This window comes from Tupaia chinensis, unplaced genomic scaffold (genome assembly GCF_000334495.1).
Source record: "Tupaia chinensis unplaced genomic scaffold, TupChi_1.0 Scaffold000622_1, whole genome shotgun sequence".
NCBI classification, from domain to species: domain Eukaryota; kingdom Metazoa; phylum Chordata; class Mammalia; order Scandentia; family Tupaiidae; genus Tupaia; species Tupaia belangeri.
The window spans coordinates 6654352-6671885 of NW_006160142.1; the positions used below are offsets into that span (position 1 = coordinate 6654352).

The following is a 17534-nucleotide window of genomic DNA, read 5'->3' on the forward strand; positions in this document are numbered from 1 at the left end:
TCTCTGTCTCTGTCTGGCGAGCACGCGCACCCTATAGCAAAAACCTCTCCAAAAAAAAAAAAAATCCACAGCTCTGAAGAATGGATCTTTAGAAAGGAATCCTGTATATAAAATTTTATAGACCGAGAAAGTGAGTGAAACATTGCGCATGTGGGGAGAGGGTGCATAGCTTCAAGAGTCTCAGGAATTTCTTCTTTAAGAGGGGGTTCAAACCAGTACTCTAAGGACATCTCCAGACTTTCCCGCTTCTACATCCATTCGTCCCTGACTTGGTGACAAAGGGCAGCTGTGGTGAAGAAGTGAGTCCTGATGGGTGTAACAGGAATGCAGGGTTTAGCTTGCTGGTACAGAGAGGCAGCTCCTCAACCGGACCCTAGAGGGAACTGCCAAGCTTCTCTGCCAGTGTCCTTGTCGGGAGACAGCAGGTGGCTTCCTGGAACCTTCTAGTAACTGAATTTGCTTTATTATTCCATGGGGCTGTGATCATGTCTCCTGTTCAGAAGAGTTAGGCCCACCCTCTGCTGGAAGAATCTGGTCTTTGTTAAATAGCTTCAGCAACATGGATTTTTTTTCCCTTATCTTTTTCTTCTGTGTCACTTTCTTTTCCTCTATAAACGGTTTCTGATCTCCTTAAAATCCACCATCCTCCTAACCTTTAATTTTGAACTCTTTCAGCCTGACTAGAACCCCTGGGTACTCCCTTTTGTGTAAGAGTGTGGAGAGGCATTTCTCAAGCCCTCTTACTCTCTCTTCCTCCAAGGCCACGGGCCTGCATTGGCAGTTAGATGCAGTGGGTAGGTGCACTTCCAGGAGGAAGGCCAGCAGGGCACACGGCCACCACCTGGTGACTGCCCTCAGGGATCTCACATGGCACACGGGAGTTTCCCTTGGAAATTCTTTTCATTTTGCCTATTTACTAGCAAACTGGCTCAGCAGGGCTTCCTGGAAATGCAGCCGCCTGTTTGCCTGACGATCTTTTCCAGACTCAGCACTTTGCTGCAGAGTGGGTGGTTTCACTGTGCGGTCCGGTGGTGGTGATCAGTGCAAAGAGATCTGACCAGGGGTGTTTCAATGTCACGCCCGCCCCCGCACCTGTTCCCTGCAGTGTGTCCCAACCGCGTGCCAGGACAAACCCTTGGGAAGCCTCCGGTGGGTTATTTACTAGTGTTCTCTGGGACACCAGGGCCTTCTCATGACCTCGGAGAGTTCAAGCGCTTCCCAGATTGCATAAGGTATTCCCTGGGAGTCGCTGAGAGGATGGAAAAACGCTGTCTCTTTAAGTGGCTCCTGCTGGAGCTGTTTCTGCCTGGAGGTGGCTCATGAGCCAAAAATGGAAGCGCTTTCTGTTGCCAGCCGGCTTCCCCCACTTGTCAGGCTGCGGAGAGGACTGGCCTTCGCTGCCCTGCACTCCGGAAAGCGTCGGGAGCCCTTTGCTGAAGTAGAGCTTCCTTTGTCTGAACACCAATTTTTGGTGCTTCTAGTGCTAAACGTACTTTCTGGCATCCATAGCAGAAACTGTCCCGATGATTTTTAATATTTGTTGAGGTCCCAGGGTTACAGGCCCTTGCTGTTCTGCGGTCTCCCCGGCGCGGGCAGGTGGGGAGAACCCCTCGGTCCCAAAGGTCAGCCAGAAGGTACAGACGTGCATACTTCCTTAGGCTCCGGACGTGGTTCTGCAGTCCAGCATTTCATTCATCCCCTCAACACTCAGCGAACGTTTGTTAGTCCTTGTGAGCCAGGGGCTGTTTTAGGAAGAGACACCTGACCTTGTCCTCATGGGGCTTCTGCTCTAGCAAACTGGAGGGACGCGCTGTGAACGGAGCTGCCTGTCGCGTTGGCATTCAGTACAGTAGAAAGCACCCTAGGACAGACCGTGGTTCGAAGAGCCCAGAGATGGGAGCGTGGAGACCCGGGGTAATGGCCAGTTTGTGACTTTGCAGGGACAGCACGCGAGATTCAAGAAGTACGTGGGGCACAGCGCACATGTCACCAACGTGAGGTGGCTGCACAACGACTCCGTGCTGCTTACAGTAGGTGGCGCTGATACCGCCTTGATGATCTGGACCAGGGAGTTCGTGGGGACCCAGGAGAGCAAGCTGGTGGACAGCGAGGAGTCGGACACGGACGCCGAGGAGGATGGAGGTGAGCCCCAGTGGGGACCCAGGAGAGCAAGCTGGTGGACAGTGAGGAGTCGGACACGGACGCGGAAGAGGATGGAGGAGAGCCCCGCCTCTCCCCTCAGCCCTGCTCCACACACCCACCAGCTCTGCAGGCCAACTCGCTCCCCCATCTCTTTCTGTCATTTGAGGCTATGACAGTGATGTTGCTAGAGAAAAGGCCATCGACTACACCACCAAGATCTATGCTGTGAGCATCAGGGAAATGGAAGGCACCAAGCCACACCAGCAGCTGAAAGAAGTTTCAGTGGAAGAAAGGTATGGTGTTGTGAGGTCTGCTCTTACGAGGACCGGAGACAAGGAACGCCTTTAAACCAGAGTGCATTTCTCTTCTTTTTCTTTTCTTTTCTTTTCTCTTTTCTTTTCTTTTCTCTTTTCTTTTCTTTTCTCTTTTCTTTTCTTTTCTCTTTTCTTTTCTTTGCTTTTCTTTTCTTTCCTTTTCTCTTTCTTTCTTTCTTTTTGGAGAGGTTTTCGCTCTAGGGCACGTGCGCTTACCAGAAAGAGAGAAACAGAGAGACAGAAAGCGAAAAATCACCCCTCAAGGGGGATGGCCACACTGCAATCCCTTCTCCTCCATTCACCTCTCGGGATCTTGGGCACGCACGCACTCGCGCCTGGCGTGAGTTTAAGCCACCGGGTCCAGGACTTGAACCGCGGTCAGCTACATAGGAGACCAGCAACATAGCCACCAGAGTGCATTTCTTTGCCCTCGAAGTTTCTAGATAAGTCTTCTATAACCCGACTTAGTCTTAAGCATTTCATAGGCTTAAGCTGGAGGAAATCGCCCAGCACCCACTGTCTGTGGTGGGAAAGGGTGGATTACACTTTGTAGAAGTGTGATTTGCACAGACATGAAATTTGGTTGGACTAGGCTTCACCTTGCCTGGAGAGGATGCCGGGATAGCCCAAAAGCTGTCCTGATGGCTGCGCATGTGCATTGGTGAGGTGGGAGGGAGGCAGGCTTCTGGGGTCCCAGAGGAGTCGTCCTGGGGTTGCGAAAAACCATGTGCCGTTCTAGCCGGGTCTACATGTGGCACTCTGTCTCCTGGCGTACTTTCTTTTACTGAGTCTTTTGCCCAAATTTGTTCAGGTGTGTTTAGCAGCTCCGGGTCTACCTTACTTTGTTTTGTCGCCTTGCCTGTTCTTTTTGGGAAGAGGTTTTCTAATATTATTTTAGGCTGTTTATTGGAGTAGGGTAAGTATTGATAAGACAAATTATCAAGCACTTCAGTATTTCTAAAAAAAAAAAAAAAGAAAGGTCATAATTACTATACAAAATTTACTATGTTCATACTAAGAATAAATATTGAGTAAAACTCTGATATCAAAAGAGAATGTCAAGGATCTCAAAGATGTTTTACGAATTCTTCGTGGACTCTCACATTGCAATGGGCTTGATGTCCACAATTACGCTGGTCCCAAGGTGTATCATTTATGACATCCAAGTTGTTTCTATTTGGTATGGCTTTCTGTTCTAACAACTATGTACTTCATCTATTAAGTAACTATTTAACAAACCACTTCCTATTAGGTGGCGATTTAGATATAAAGAAGTGCAAGGTAACCGCTCACCCCTGCTTCAGCTTGGTGCTGGAGTTAAAATAAGCTTGGTAAGTGGTGGCTGTACTGCGGCAAGAAGATTGAGGCAAAAAAGCCCTAATTTTTCCCTCACGTTTTTGTTAGATGCGACTGTGAAGGCTCAGCATTCTCTTCTGGTTAAAAAATAGAGCATTTTTTTCCTGCAGTCTCTGTATAGTTCATTTTGTTGGCGACATGGTTTGAGTGGCTACAAAGAGAAAATCATATGAAAGGACATAATTCTAAGATTTAAGAGAAAAATAAATCATATATATATAAGTGCATGAAGAGGCCTCCCACTTAAATCATGGGAGGCTAATTAATAATAAATAATAAATCCAGTGTGGAGCAAGCTGGAATTTAGAGGAGTCACTAAAACACAATCATCCAACGAGAGTCCTACTTCCCAAACACTACAGCTGGTTTCAGACCTACGGCACTGCCCAGACCTCTTCTTGGAAGGAGTGTAAAAATCCCATACTACCCAATTCAGGAAAAGGTGGGAGGCATGAAGGTAGAGAGGACCCTAAGAAGAATATTTTGTTTTAAAATTCATAATTTTGAAAAAAAGAAAAAATTCATAATTTTGAAGCTATCTCATCTTCATCATGTCAGATTGGAACTTGTCATACATTAGCATACACTGGATTCAGGAAAAGGTGGGAGGCATGAAGGTAGAGAGGACCCTAAGAAGAATATTTTGTTTTAAAATTCATAATTTTGAAAAAAAGAAAAAATTCATAATTTTGAAGCTATCTCATCTTCATCATGTCAGATTGGAACTTGTCATACATTAGCATACACTGAATTTACCTTTTTTAAACAACAATAACAAAAAAACGTGCTTCGTATATAAAATGTAGGGGTAGGCATTTTGGTACTTCACTAGATTTTTAAAAAATAATTCACACCAGGCTGTAACAAAGAAAACAACTTTAAGATAAATATAGGGTCCAGAGGAATTATCAAGGCTTTTCTATAGAGAGCAACTTCTTTGATGACTTAAAAAGCCTTGTCAGCCTCAGTTCCCAGGAGGGGCTGTAACCAGAGAGCTCAGTGCCAGCTGCTCAGCGTGCTGGGAGCAGAGCAGGGCCACCGTGGGCAGGGCGAGCTGGCAGTATCTGACTTAGCAGTCTCCGTGGAGGCAGTCATTGCCAGAACCGAGAAACAGCAGTCTCACCAGAGCTGTCAGCCTGAACCTCAGAGATGGACTGCGGGGCAGGGCCCAGCCCTTGGGTTGAGGGGGTTGTCGTGGGGCACTCCAGCATCCTGGAAGGAGGGAGCAGAGATGGAAAAAGCCATGGGTACCTCAGGGCAGGAGTGTGCATGAAGCAGCAGCTAGCTTCTTCGTGGGAGCACTCAGGACTGTCACCCCTCGTCTGACTGCCAGAAGCCCTGCCAAACGGAGAGGCAGGGGCTCGCCTTGACTCCCTGTCATTGTATACCGGTCCACGTATACCTGCTCTACCTGGTTCCTTTTCCAAACACATGAGCCAAGACACACACACCAACAAAACTAATGGGAGACAAATACTCTAGGACAGAAAGAAATGCGAGCTTGAAGAACCACTCCACACAGGGGTCACCTTTGCCTCAGCAATGTTTCAGGCAGTTCTCTCTCTGCTTTAAATCCCCTCCCGCCTTCTAAAAGCATTTAGTGCAGACTCGGTCATATTGAGAAAGAAGCTTGAAGGCAGCTGCATGTTGCGCATAAATAACCTTGTAAGTGACTGAATTCTTAATTTTTACATTTTTAGATAGTCATTGAGGGCCAGCCGGTGGTGTGGTGGTTAAAGTTGCTGGATCCCACATGCCAACTGCACGGTTAGAGTCCTAGGCCAGTGGCATGAAAAACACACCAGGTCATGTGAATGTGTGCCCAAAATCCTGAAAGGAGGAGAAATGGAGGAAATGGAGAAGGGACTGGGTGTGACCATCCCCCACAGGGGTGCTTTCTCACTTCCTCTCTCTCATGCACGAGTGCACAAGCCCTCTGACAAACATTTAAAAAGAAGAGAGATAGTCATAGATTGTTTCCAGTTGGGTACAGTCATTTGATTTAAAAATATCCACAAAACCTTGAATTGTACTTCCTCGCACAATCTCTGATTCATCATGAATTCTTATTCTTCAGAATCTTATGGTCTTCAGCTCCAATATTTTGAGAAGTGAGAAAGTGGAGAAAAATTGCTCTTAAAAAAAATAGTGACCGTATCAATCAAATACGTCATCCCTGTAAAGTGTTTCTCAAGTATCCTGTTGACTTGCACCAACTTTGTCTACGATGTCTTCATAGCATCGGTTCCCTGAAGGGATATAAATGGAAGCCCTTGCCTATTCATGTAGGCTTGTCTAGCAGGTCTCCAACCCTGGGTGAACCATGGGGTCATCTTGTTGCTCAGCTGCAGTGTGTGGCACGTGGTTAAGGAGAGTCATGAAGTCTCTGGCTTGGGGACTACATGCTTTCCAACCTCATCTGGACACTCAAGGCTGCCCCACGCTGCTCACCTCAGGTCCAGCTGACTCAAACCTAGTTCTGGGCAGGAGGAACCCTCCCAACACTCTGCTTTCAGGTTCCAGCTCCAGCCCTACACACCCCTCGTGTTTCCTCTCAGTGTTTGTCCTCATCTCCGACTATACCATGTTTACTCAGAATGTAATGTCTGTTTTATCCATCTGCAAACTTAGATTATTTAATAGATATTAAAATATCAGGAAGCTTTTTTTTTTTTTTTTTGGAGAGTTTGCTGTAGGATGCATGCACTTATCAGAAAGACAGAGAGAGACAGAGAGACAGAAAGCCAGAAATCACCCCCCCCAGGGGGGATGGCCATGCCATAATCCCTTCTCCATTCTCCTCTTGGGATCTTGGGTATGCACGCACATGCGCCCGGCGTGAGTTTAAGCCACCGGGCCCAGGACTCCAACCATGAGCAACTATATGGGAGTCCAGCAACATAGCCATTACGTCAACTGCTGGTCCCAACGAAGCTCTTTTTGATGAAATAAAAAAGAGAAGGGGGGAAACATCGTTTTTCAGAGAAGTTAAAGTATTAAAAAAAAAAAAAAAAGTGTCTGTTACCATAACTTAGGATGATACAGAAATCCCATGTTTTGACCTCAGGCCTCCCAAACTCACCAGGTGGCAAAAGTCACTATTTTTTGCTCTGGACCAAATTACTGTAGAGATAGCAGTAGAATTAAGATTTTTTCACCACATTACCAAAGCCATGCCTAGTTTATAGATATGTATGGGGTTTTTTTTATTTGTAAGGTAGGGTTTTTCAAGGGTATCACCCACCCAACCCAAGGAAAATGGAATTTATTAACTCACACACCTAAAAATCCAGAGATAAGGAGCTTCAGGTGTCACTTAATAGGAGAACTCAAATCTCATTGCCAGGATTCAATTCTCGGCTTCCTCTCGGTTATTACCATTCTTCAAGTAGCAAAATGGCAGTAGTACCTGAGGCTCACAGACTCTATGGGAAAGAACTTTCTCTGACTTGCAAGCCCCCACAAATGTCTTATGATGTGCTTTTGGCCCTGGTGGGACACTACGTCCTCAGAAAAAGAAGTCTTTGATTGCCTATTCCTAGGTCAACAGTCACATGGCATCTGCAGACTAGCAATGTCATCCCCTCCAGCAGAACCAGAACCCCAGGGCTCATATCCAAATAGTGATCGGTTCCTGACATACCCCAAATAGCAGGTGTCTACTGCACTCTGCCCTTTTCTTGTCAAACATATACTCTTAAAATGTCCCCCTTTTTAAACTATTCTGTGTATAACTGAAAATGCAGTCACAGTCTTCCCAAAGAGACACGTCGCAATGTCTCAGCCAGTCATTGCTTCTGGCCCCACACCCAGGATCTTGGGGTATTGTGACACCTTCTCATCCAGGTCCAGATAAAACTCTTTTGGTCTCGTGGCTAATGATAACACTAACCATACCCTCATTGGATAAATAGTGCTGGAAAGAGACATAATGAGGAAAATTTGTTTGAACTACCATTTGGTAGAAGGAGGAAGGGTTGTGTCATGGCCACCCCCCGGGGGGGGGGTGATTTCTCACTCTCTATCTCTGTCTTTCTCTGTCTTCCCAGCGAGCACATGCATTCTACAGCAAAAATCTCTCTTTAAAAAAAGAAAAGAAATGCCAACTGTCAGGATGGAAAGGGGTTTTTTTTGTTACAATTAAAGGTACAGACCTGTATGGAAGTGAGGACATAAAATCAGCAGCAATGTCATATTTTCTTAGAGATGACAGTTTACCCCAATCTCCTAGATTCCTAGTGGGATGTAAATGGCACCCCACCATTCTCACGGGGAAATGTAACCCTTGCTGCGCCATGCTGTGAGTTCCCTTCCGACTCTTTGAGGACTGGCTCAGGACCCGACTACCTCCCGGGTGCCAGCAGCCAGTGCACATAGCTATCAGCCTAGGAAAGGGGAGGCCCATGTTTCTAGTCCAACTAAATTCAATTTTTATGATTTAATCTTTGGGCCTCCCATTTGGCATTTTTAAGTATTAACTTAGGAGATAGAATTTTTTATATATCTCAAGGGGAAGGTGTGCAAATTTAAAGAATTAGTATTTTAGTTTTATGGTTTTTAGAGAGAGATTTTTGCTACAGGGCATGTGAGCTCGCCAGAGACATAGAAACAGAGAGAAAGTGAGAAATCATGCCCCGGGGGATGGCCACACTGCAATCCTTTCTCTTCCATTCTGCTTTTGAGATTTGAGGCATACATCCACATATGCCCAGCATGATTTTTCAAGCTGCCAGGTCCAGGACTCGAACCAGAGTTGGTCATATGGGAGTCCAGTGTTTTAACGACCACACCACCTGCTGGCCCCAGTATTTTAGTTTTTAAAGTCAGTTAAATGAAGTCACTGGTCACTCTTTGTACCCTCATGTTTTGGTGATACACTGAGCACCTAGTAACTGATAGTATCGGTAGACAATCCTTGTTCAAAGTATTGTTTATATTATTTGTCTCTCGAAGTAATATCATAACATCTTTTGTGCTCAACTGATTTCAGTAAGTGGTTAATTATCATCATTGTTTTATGTATATACTGTCACTATTGGTCATTAGTAGACTTTCCTTGGGGAGGTGTACGTCTTTTAATTATGCCACCATATACTTCCAAAAGTGTCCAAATTTCTGACAAACAGTCCTACATCCCTCTTTGGTTTTCCTGTCCCAAAAGTGGCATCTGGGTATATGAGTGCATGTTTGTGCCCTATGACTGTTAGAGGTTGTATAAAGTATTGTAGGCCCAAAATAGAAAAAAATATACATTTTTAAAAGGATATGAGGTGTGTTGATGTTTTTAACTTTTTTCTTTGTTTTAATAGTTTTTCCCCTTTGATGTACCTTGTTTTGTATTATAACTTCTTTTAAACTATTATTTAGTTTTATTTCATAATCACAAACTTAACTTTGCAATTCAGGTAGACTTGGAGGGAAATAAGGAAAATACGGAACCCAGGGAACTGCAGTGAGAGCGTAGGTTACAGGACGTTGCGAGCAGATGGGGCGGAGGAGTGCTCTCCTGAGCTACAGAAGGAATGGCCTGGGGGTTAAGAGAAAACACAAGTTTAACTCATTAGTTAAACTGGACTTGCCGCCAGACCATCATGGCATGTGCAGGCACCACCCTGGCACATAAACCCTGGAATAAGTCTATGAAGGCAGGATCCCTTATACCAAAGCCTTTCTCTCCATTGCCCAAAGCACACAAGTTTTCTGGTGTCTTTGGAACTTAGTCTGCAAACAGCTAGAAGGAGATACAGCCCAAGGGCTTCCCGTCAATAGCAATGTGAAAAACTTGGTGGGGATGACCATGGTTGAGGCTGTTAGACTCAGGTGGCAGCATCTGCAAAGCCTATATTATAACTTTTAATTTCTAAAGATTATATTGTATTTTCCAAAACTGAGAAGTCTTTCTTTTCTTTTTCTGGTTTTGATTTTTATCTCAAGCTCCCTAAAGTTAGCTTCAAAGAGTAGAAAACTATAGGACATCTGATATCTTAGATAGAATTTCATAAAATGGGTAGATAGAGAGCCTGTTGATGTAACCCTAGGAATAACCTAAATCTTTCAAGTTTGGCCTGCATGTTTGTTGTGGGCCCAGGAAAGAGAGCTGCTCTGGAAAGCAGGTAGCTGAGGTGACTTTAATGAAAGGGCTGTTAACCAAGGTGACGGTGGGATTCCCATAGGGATTGCAAAAGGTAGCAATAGCTGTTATCTCCTGTGGGCCCTAAGGGGTCAAGAAAGAAAGCTATAGAACACACAGGGCCACCTTCCAGGAGTCGGGCCCGAGGGAGAAGCGTCAGAAGAACCCACCTGAGTTGCAGCAAGCAGGTACAAGGGGAAGAAATGCCCCAGTTACATTCTCCTCTCATCCTCTGCTCTGCCAGTGCCTCCTTTTAGCTGAATCCAGTCAGAAGCTGAAGGGTGAGAGGGCCCGTCGATGTAGCCCTAGGGCAGCTTGCAAGACACAAACTAGAAGAGAAGGGTGGAGAGTGGACATGGAGGTCCCATCAAAATGTCCAACTCGGGAACCAGCAGTTAGCGTAATGGCTATGTCGCTGGACTCCCACGTAGTCGACCGCGGTTCGTGTCCCAGACCCGGTGGCTTAAAACTCACGCCGGGCGCGTGTGTGTGCGTGCCCAAGATCCCGAGAGGAGAATGGAGGAGAAGGGATTGCGGCGTGACCATCCACCCTGGGGGGTGATTTCTCGCTTTCTGTCTCTATGTCTCTCTCTGTCTGTCTGGCGAGCGCACGCGCCCTACAGTGAAAATCTCTCAAAAAAAAAAAAACTACCTCTAAAAAAAAAAAAATGTCCAACTCATTCTCTCTCTTTGTTTTTATTTTTCCCTATAATGGAAACTGGAATTATTATCAGAAAAGAACTTCATGCTGTTTCAAGGTTGAACACTAATTGCTCTCATTTGGAAATGCCTTCCGTATATACAGGTAATTTATTACCTGGCATATCTGTTGAACTTTTAAAAAATCAGTTATAGGGACTAGTAAAATACAACCAAATCCATGTCAAGACTCATTGAAGGCATTTAAAACATTGCTCCATTAAGTAGAACAGTTTTGGTGAGCCATAGTTTTTCAGTTTGTCTAGGGGGTGCCAAAACATCAACTTATAAAAGATAGTACACCAAGGACTATTACTACTTAAAATTGCAATCTTATATTCATACTACCTTTTGATATTCCCAAATATCTTTAAAAATAATATTTAACCACACCTTTGACCCATCTTTGGTCTTTATTCCTACATCAAAAAAAAATCAGAAATTAGAAACTTATAATACAAATGTTTAGTGTCCATGTCAATATTTTTGTACAGCACAAATAATCAGGCAACCCTAATTTTGCATTTGTGGTAACTTATGATTGCCACAGAGGTGAATTACAAATACATTTTCTCCTTGATAAATTTATAGATAGGATCTAATAGTATCTCCACATGTGGACTATGGTCTTGTGCTAAAATCCAAATGAGCCAACTAGGTATTAGTCTTCCTAATTACACCTAGTGGGGCCATGGTTACTAATTTATTTTTAAATGTCTCCTTATTTATTTATTTATTTATTTATTTATTTATTTATTGAGAGAGAGTTTTGCTATAGGGCATGTGCACTTGCCAAGGAGAGACAGAGAGACAGAAAGCAAGAAATCACCCCCTGGCAGGGATGGCTGTGCTGCAATCCCTTTTCCTCCATTCTCCTCTCAGGACTTTGGGCATGCATGCACATACGCCTGGCGTGAGTTTTAAGTGGTTGGGTTTGGGACTCAACCCACAGTCGACTAATTGGAAGTCCAGCAACATAACCATTATGCTATCTGCTGGTCCCCAAAATGTCTACTGTTTGACACGGTTGTCCCCATCTCCTCCTCTGCCTAAGAAGACAGTAGTGATGGAAATTTTTATTTGCTGTATGCATTTGAAACCTGCATTCTGGCAGATACCTTGCTTTAATGATGACAATAAATAAAATGAATACAAATTGAACTGTTTTTATGGACATTAGCATATAAATATTCAATAACCTTTATTTTTGTAAGTAGATGCAGTAGTTAGCTTTTGTTTTCTCAAAGCATCTGCGTCAACAGTGTGCAGTTTGCAAGGTCCTTTCATTAACGAGTGCTGAGATGGAAGCTTTTGGCTCTTGTCCAGAGATGAATCAATGTGGGACTTAACACTTGCTATTTCTACACCATTTCTGTAGCATCATTTTATTTTTTATAGCATTTTCCACCTCAACCTGTCCCTCTTTGCCTTCTTACCTCAGAAGTTTTATAAAATATGGCCACAAATCCGAATCTCAAACTGACCTACAGTGTATTTTTTTCCTTCCTTAAAAGGCCTTGGGCTCGCAGCCAGCCTCTCCTGTTTATCTCAGGCAAGGAAGGTCATCTCTCCCTTTAAAAAAGTTAGAAGCAGAAAAGTCAGGTTTTAATATTTGAATTATATAGCATTGTCTTAGGACCAGTTTACTTATGAATATGGATAACTATTGACGTTATGATATTTATAGTTTTAGTGACCAATTTATCAGATATATTTAGTCCTCTTTTATCTGGTTGTATATATGTATGTGTATGCATACACACACATATATATATAAACACACATACATACATAAACATCTCTTAGAAAAAAGTTTTAAGAAACAATGTTTTTTATTTATTTTATCAACCAATCTTTGTATGTTGATTAAACACCCTTTGTTTTCTAGAGAAAGGGTCCTTAATATAATTAGAAAATTATCTGTTAAATTTCTGCTGAACATCATTTTTTTTTTTTGGAGAGGTTTTTTTTTGTTTTTGTTTTTGTTTTTTTTTTGCTATAGGGCGCATGTGCTTGCCAGAAAGACAGAAAGAGACAGAAAGTGAAAAATCACCCCCAAAGGGAGATGGCCACGCCACAATCCCTTCTCCATTCTGCTCTCGGGATCCCAGGCATGCACACACACACACCTGGCGTGAGTTTAAGCCAACAGGTCTAGGACTCAAACCATGGTCGACTACGTGGGAGTCCAGCAACATAGCCATTATGCCAACTGCTGGTACCCTGAACATCACCTTTAATATTTTTTTCTAAATGACAGAGTTTTAAGATCCAGCTACGTATAAAAGGAAATAGCACATATATTTTAAAGTAGAAATCCTCCCACCTGGAATTTTTACCTTGAAATCAGTCTCCACTTGCACTATTTTTAAAAACAAAGCTCTGTGAATATCAATTCACAGTTTTATGTCAATTTTGTTTTTACCATTACCTCTTCAACATTTAAAGCTTTTGGCATTTTATTTTTTGTTCCTCTTGTTTTTTAGTTCAGGAATCTCTGACTTTTATGTTAAGAGTTGGCTCAGTGAAAGTCAAGGTTTCTCTATTACATCTATAACCTCAATAGAATTCAGTGCTTACTTCAAAAGTGGCTGACTGGGGAACCAGCAGTTAGCGTAATAGCTATGTCACTGGACTCCCACGTAGTCAACCGCGGTTCGCATCCTGGACCCTGTGGCTTAAAACTCATGCCAGGCGCGTGTGCATGTGTGCCCAAGATCCCGAGAGGAGAACGGAGGAGAAGGGATTGCGGCATGACCATCCCCCCTGGGGGGTGATTTCTCGCTTTCTGTCTCTATGTCTCTCTCTGTCTGTCTGGCGAGCGCACGCGCCCTATAGCGGAAAAAAAAAAAAAAACTCTCCAAAAAAAAAAAAAAAGTGGCTGACTGCATTCTGGCAAAGGCTTAAAGGTGTCCCTTTGTGTTAATCCCACTTCTGACACCTGTTTGCTTGATCCTCACAATAGGACAGTGATGTGAATGATGGAAAGATGACAATACAAAAGCTGTAGATTGTCGAATTTCTTTCATTTCAGAGCACATGGACAACTATGAGGTATGGTTACAGAGCAGGAGCTAACAGCACCTGCTTAGGCAATGTTAGGACTTTCCAGGTCCCCAGAGTGTCCCAGTGAGATTTATAGCCATACTTATGAGAAATTTTTCCAAATACATGAGGCTTTTTCCCCCAGTATCTTCCTGAGTTTTTATTTTACACCTTTCTATCTGCCAAAACACTTGACTGTGTAAGAGAGTCTGACCATATACCTACCAACTCAAAAGGTATAGGTGAGTACTGAAAACATTCCAGGGGGCCAAGGCAGCTAGATCCCACATGGCCAGCTACATGGTTCAAGTCTCAGACACAGCAGCTTTAAAAACATGCCAGGCATGTGTGCATGCATGCCCTAAATCCCAAGAGAGTAGAGAAGAAGGGATTGCAGTGTGACCATTCCCCCCCAGGGGGTGCTTTCTGACTTTCTCCCTCTCTCCTTTTTTCACTCTCCCTCTATCCAGTGAGTGCTCATAACCTATAGCCAAAACTAAAAAACAAACAAACAAAAACATTCTATCATGTTTACCGTGAGACCAGGGAAAGCGACTTAACCTTCACCGGAACTGTGTCTCATTGACATGGACTTTGGGCTGTCTGAAGTTCTCTCTAGGACTGTGGGATGGGTCCTAGGTCATTCTTCAGACTGGACCTGTCCCACTCTCTCACAAGGACATTTTTGTTTTTCCTCGTTCTCTGTTGCCAAGTCTTAGATATTTGGGAAAATGACTTTACAGGGAGCTTCACTTCTTCATTATCCCACTCCTGTTGTTTGGAGGCCTGGGAATTCCCTTGAGAATGGAATAATCTCCGGCCTTTGCTGCTTATCAGATTTGCAGTTTTGCATAAAGCTTTCTCCTCTTCCAAACAGGGTGTCAACTCTGTGAAAGCAAAATTTGTTTTATACAATCCTTTATCTCTAAAATTGAAAATGTGCTAGCACTCAGTAAATATTTGTTGAATTTATAACTCCTTAAGAACGTAACAAGATTTAGGTTCATTTCTACTCATGATGCCTATGGATGAAATATCAAAATCTGAGATCTTATCGACACCTTGTCTTCATTTTTTTTAAATCCACAATCTATCCAGCTTGGAAATTCCCTTTAAGCAATTGGCAGCCCTGACCAGCCTTCAAGCCCTCAGGTTCTTGTCTTCTGCCTTTAGGAACTTCCAAATAGCTCCCTGAAGTGGAGAAGCCTTGGTCCCAGGCTGCATCTCAGTGGCATCAAGGACAGTTGTCTCTTTGTCGGGGACGATTCTGTGTAACAGTGGGTATTTAGGAGGGATCTCTAGGGGATCGGGCAACTCCCTTTCCTCAGTCATATCTGCAGTAAGTGTCCTTCCATGTGGATGAGAGGATGGCATTCTGCAGTCCCCATGGGCAGGGATGCCTTTCCAGGTACCAGTGGCCTTTCGTAGTACTAACCTACACTTGGCTGATCTTGACTGTCAGCATTTTATTATTCAGTAACCCCCAACTCTGGGCCTGCAGGCAGCTCAGGATCCTGATGGTGGTCCCTTTCTTTTTCAGCCTGTCTGCTGTGCCTATCTCTGGGCTCTGCCTGTTCTTTCTTGAACCTTCTTCCTCCACTCTCCAGCATGGCAGGGGCTCACAGTGGTCACACAAGAGATGGTTACCCTGCTCTAGTGGGATTTGGGGACCTCCAGAGTTGTCCGTATTTGAGGATGTCCCAACCAGATCCTTCTCCCAGTCCTCCATGGTGAGGGGAAGGGGAATGAACAGTTTCCATTCATGAACTGCCTCCCACCGCAAAGGCCGCTGCACTCTCTATCCATCTCAGCCACCATAAGGAAACACTGAGGTGGTCCCGCCATAATGATTCTTAGCAGGGATTATAAAGAATCTGTGAATATTCTTACATTAATATTTTAGTCCCTCTGGTACACATTCACTCTCAGTCTCTGGCATATGTTCCTTAAGAATCCAAGGAACTTGTACCAAATCCGATTAAAAGCAGATCTTGAGCACCTTATAAATGGTGGTATCCTTGTCTGTGAGCAGAGGGGTATCAGCTCCCAGTGACCCTGAATTTCACAGTAGCATTAGGGTTTTCCTAACTTTTTCTTAAACTGTGTCCATGGCTGGATGGATAATATATAAAATTTAACTTCTATTTCTGAATCAGTTTGTATAGGTTTATATATTAAGTGAAAAGAAAGTCCTATGAAGACAACTGTGCACCATGGGTTTATAAAGGAATGTTATAGGGCTTTTGTTTGAATTTGTTGCTTCTTCCCCCAGTTAATAGCCTTCTTTAATACTTGACTCCTTAGTATCTGGATCCATGGCCTTGTGATATTCAGAGTTCCACTGGGTTATAAACTCGGTCTGCGAGCCAGCTTTCTTTCTATCCTGGCACCGACACGTGCCTGACACTGCCTTGTACTTAGTGTGCCGTAAACAGGCTTTTCTTGAATGAGTAGATGAATAGATCAATTTCCACACCTGACAATTAATTGCCTGAAGGTGCATGTGCTTGCCAGAGAGAAAGAGAAAGAGCCCTCCCCAGTGGGGCATGGTCATGCCACAACCCTTTTCCCTTCATTTCTCCATCTATATCCCGTCATGATTTTAAGCACACACACACACACACACACACACACACACACACGTCCCTGCCATCTTTTCTCCTCCCCTCTTCTTCCTCATCCTCTCCTCTCCTTGAGGGAGAATGTGAGACCCTTTAAATGCTAGACCCTTTAAAATTTTTTTAGCAGGACCAGCAGTTAGCGTAATGGCTATGTTGCTGGACTCCCATGTAGTCGACCGCGGTTCAAGTCCCGGACCCGGTGGCTTAAAACTCACGCCGGGTGCGTGTGCGTGCGTGCCCAAGATTCTGAGAGGAGAATGGAGGAGAAGGGATTGCGGCGTGACCATCCCCCCTCGGGGGTGATTTCTCGATTTCTGTCTCTCTGTCTCTCTCTGTCTTGCTGGCAAGCACACGCACACTATAGCAAAAACCTCTCCAAAAAAAAATTTTTTTTTTTAGCGAGAGAGTTTTGCTATATGTGTTCTCTGGTGGGTTGCAAGTCTCCAGGTCTAATCCTCCTACAGCAGTAGGCCATGTGGGAATCCAGCCAGGTAACCACTACTCCATCTGCTCTTCCCACTCCAAGCATGTTTTCTAAGTTGCTGAGTCCAGAACTCAGACCACACAGTGGAATCCGTACCCTAACCACCACACCACTGACTGGCCCATCCTCCCTTTCTGAATAGTTAAATAAGCTAATCTATCCTCAGAATGGTCTGCAAGTCTGTTCTTTGCCAGCAACCACTTTTACCTTCATTTTATTAACATCTGTGGATAGTCCTGTGTTGTGGGAAACGCTGTGACTTGCATAGAATCCAGGCTTGCACTAACTGGCCCTGGGACTGCTCTTAGTTAAATACTTTTTTATCTTCGTAGCATCCTGGCAAAAGGAAGTGAAAAGACAATTTTGTGTTAGTGCAGCCATCACTCCTATTTTATACATACAAGGCTTCTTTGTCCTCAGATTTGCATTAAAACAAAGGACATGCTCATAAAGTCAAAATGTTTTTTTAAAAAATGAGAAAGGTTTAGACAGGCTTTCCCAAGTTAAGACTAACCATATATAAGCAAGTTCAGCCACCTCCCCCCAACCTTTGATGCTGCAGTTTGGGGGTGGAAATCTGATGGAGGAACCTGTCCCCAGTTTTTAAAACATGCTTTATCAGCAGCTGTATGGGCACTGTGAGTTTTCCTGAGGCATGGTGAGATGAAGAGGGGGGAGGCCCCCCTCCCTGGTGACATCGCGGCAAGTTAACAGCCTGCCCTCCTAGAGTTTGCTCAGCTCCC

At 44.1% G+C, this 17534-nt stretch overlaps 1 protein-coding gene across 1 annotated transcript in view; it reads left to right on the forward strand.

Annotated features, from left to right (window-relative positions):
- EML6 (EMAP like 6) overlaps window positions 1-17534 on the forward strand; it is a gene marked incomplete at its 5' end in the record, with an annotated part of 331238 nt that overhangs the window by 275343 nt on the left and 38361 nt on the right. The window contains 2 exons of the mRNA XM_027775960.1: window positions 1941-2142; window positions 2309-2435. Of these exons, the coding sequence (XP_027631761.1) occupies window positions 1941-2142; window positions 2309-2435 (329 nt within the window). The remainder of the gene's footprint in view (window positions 1-1940; window positions 2143-2308; window positions 2436-17534) is intronic.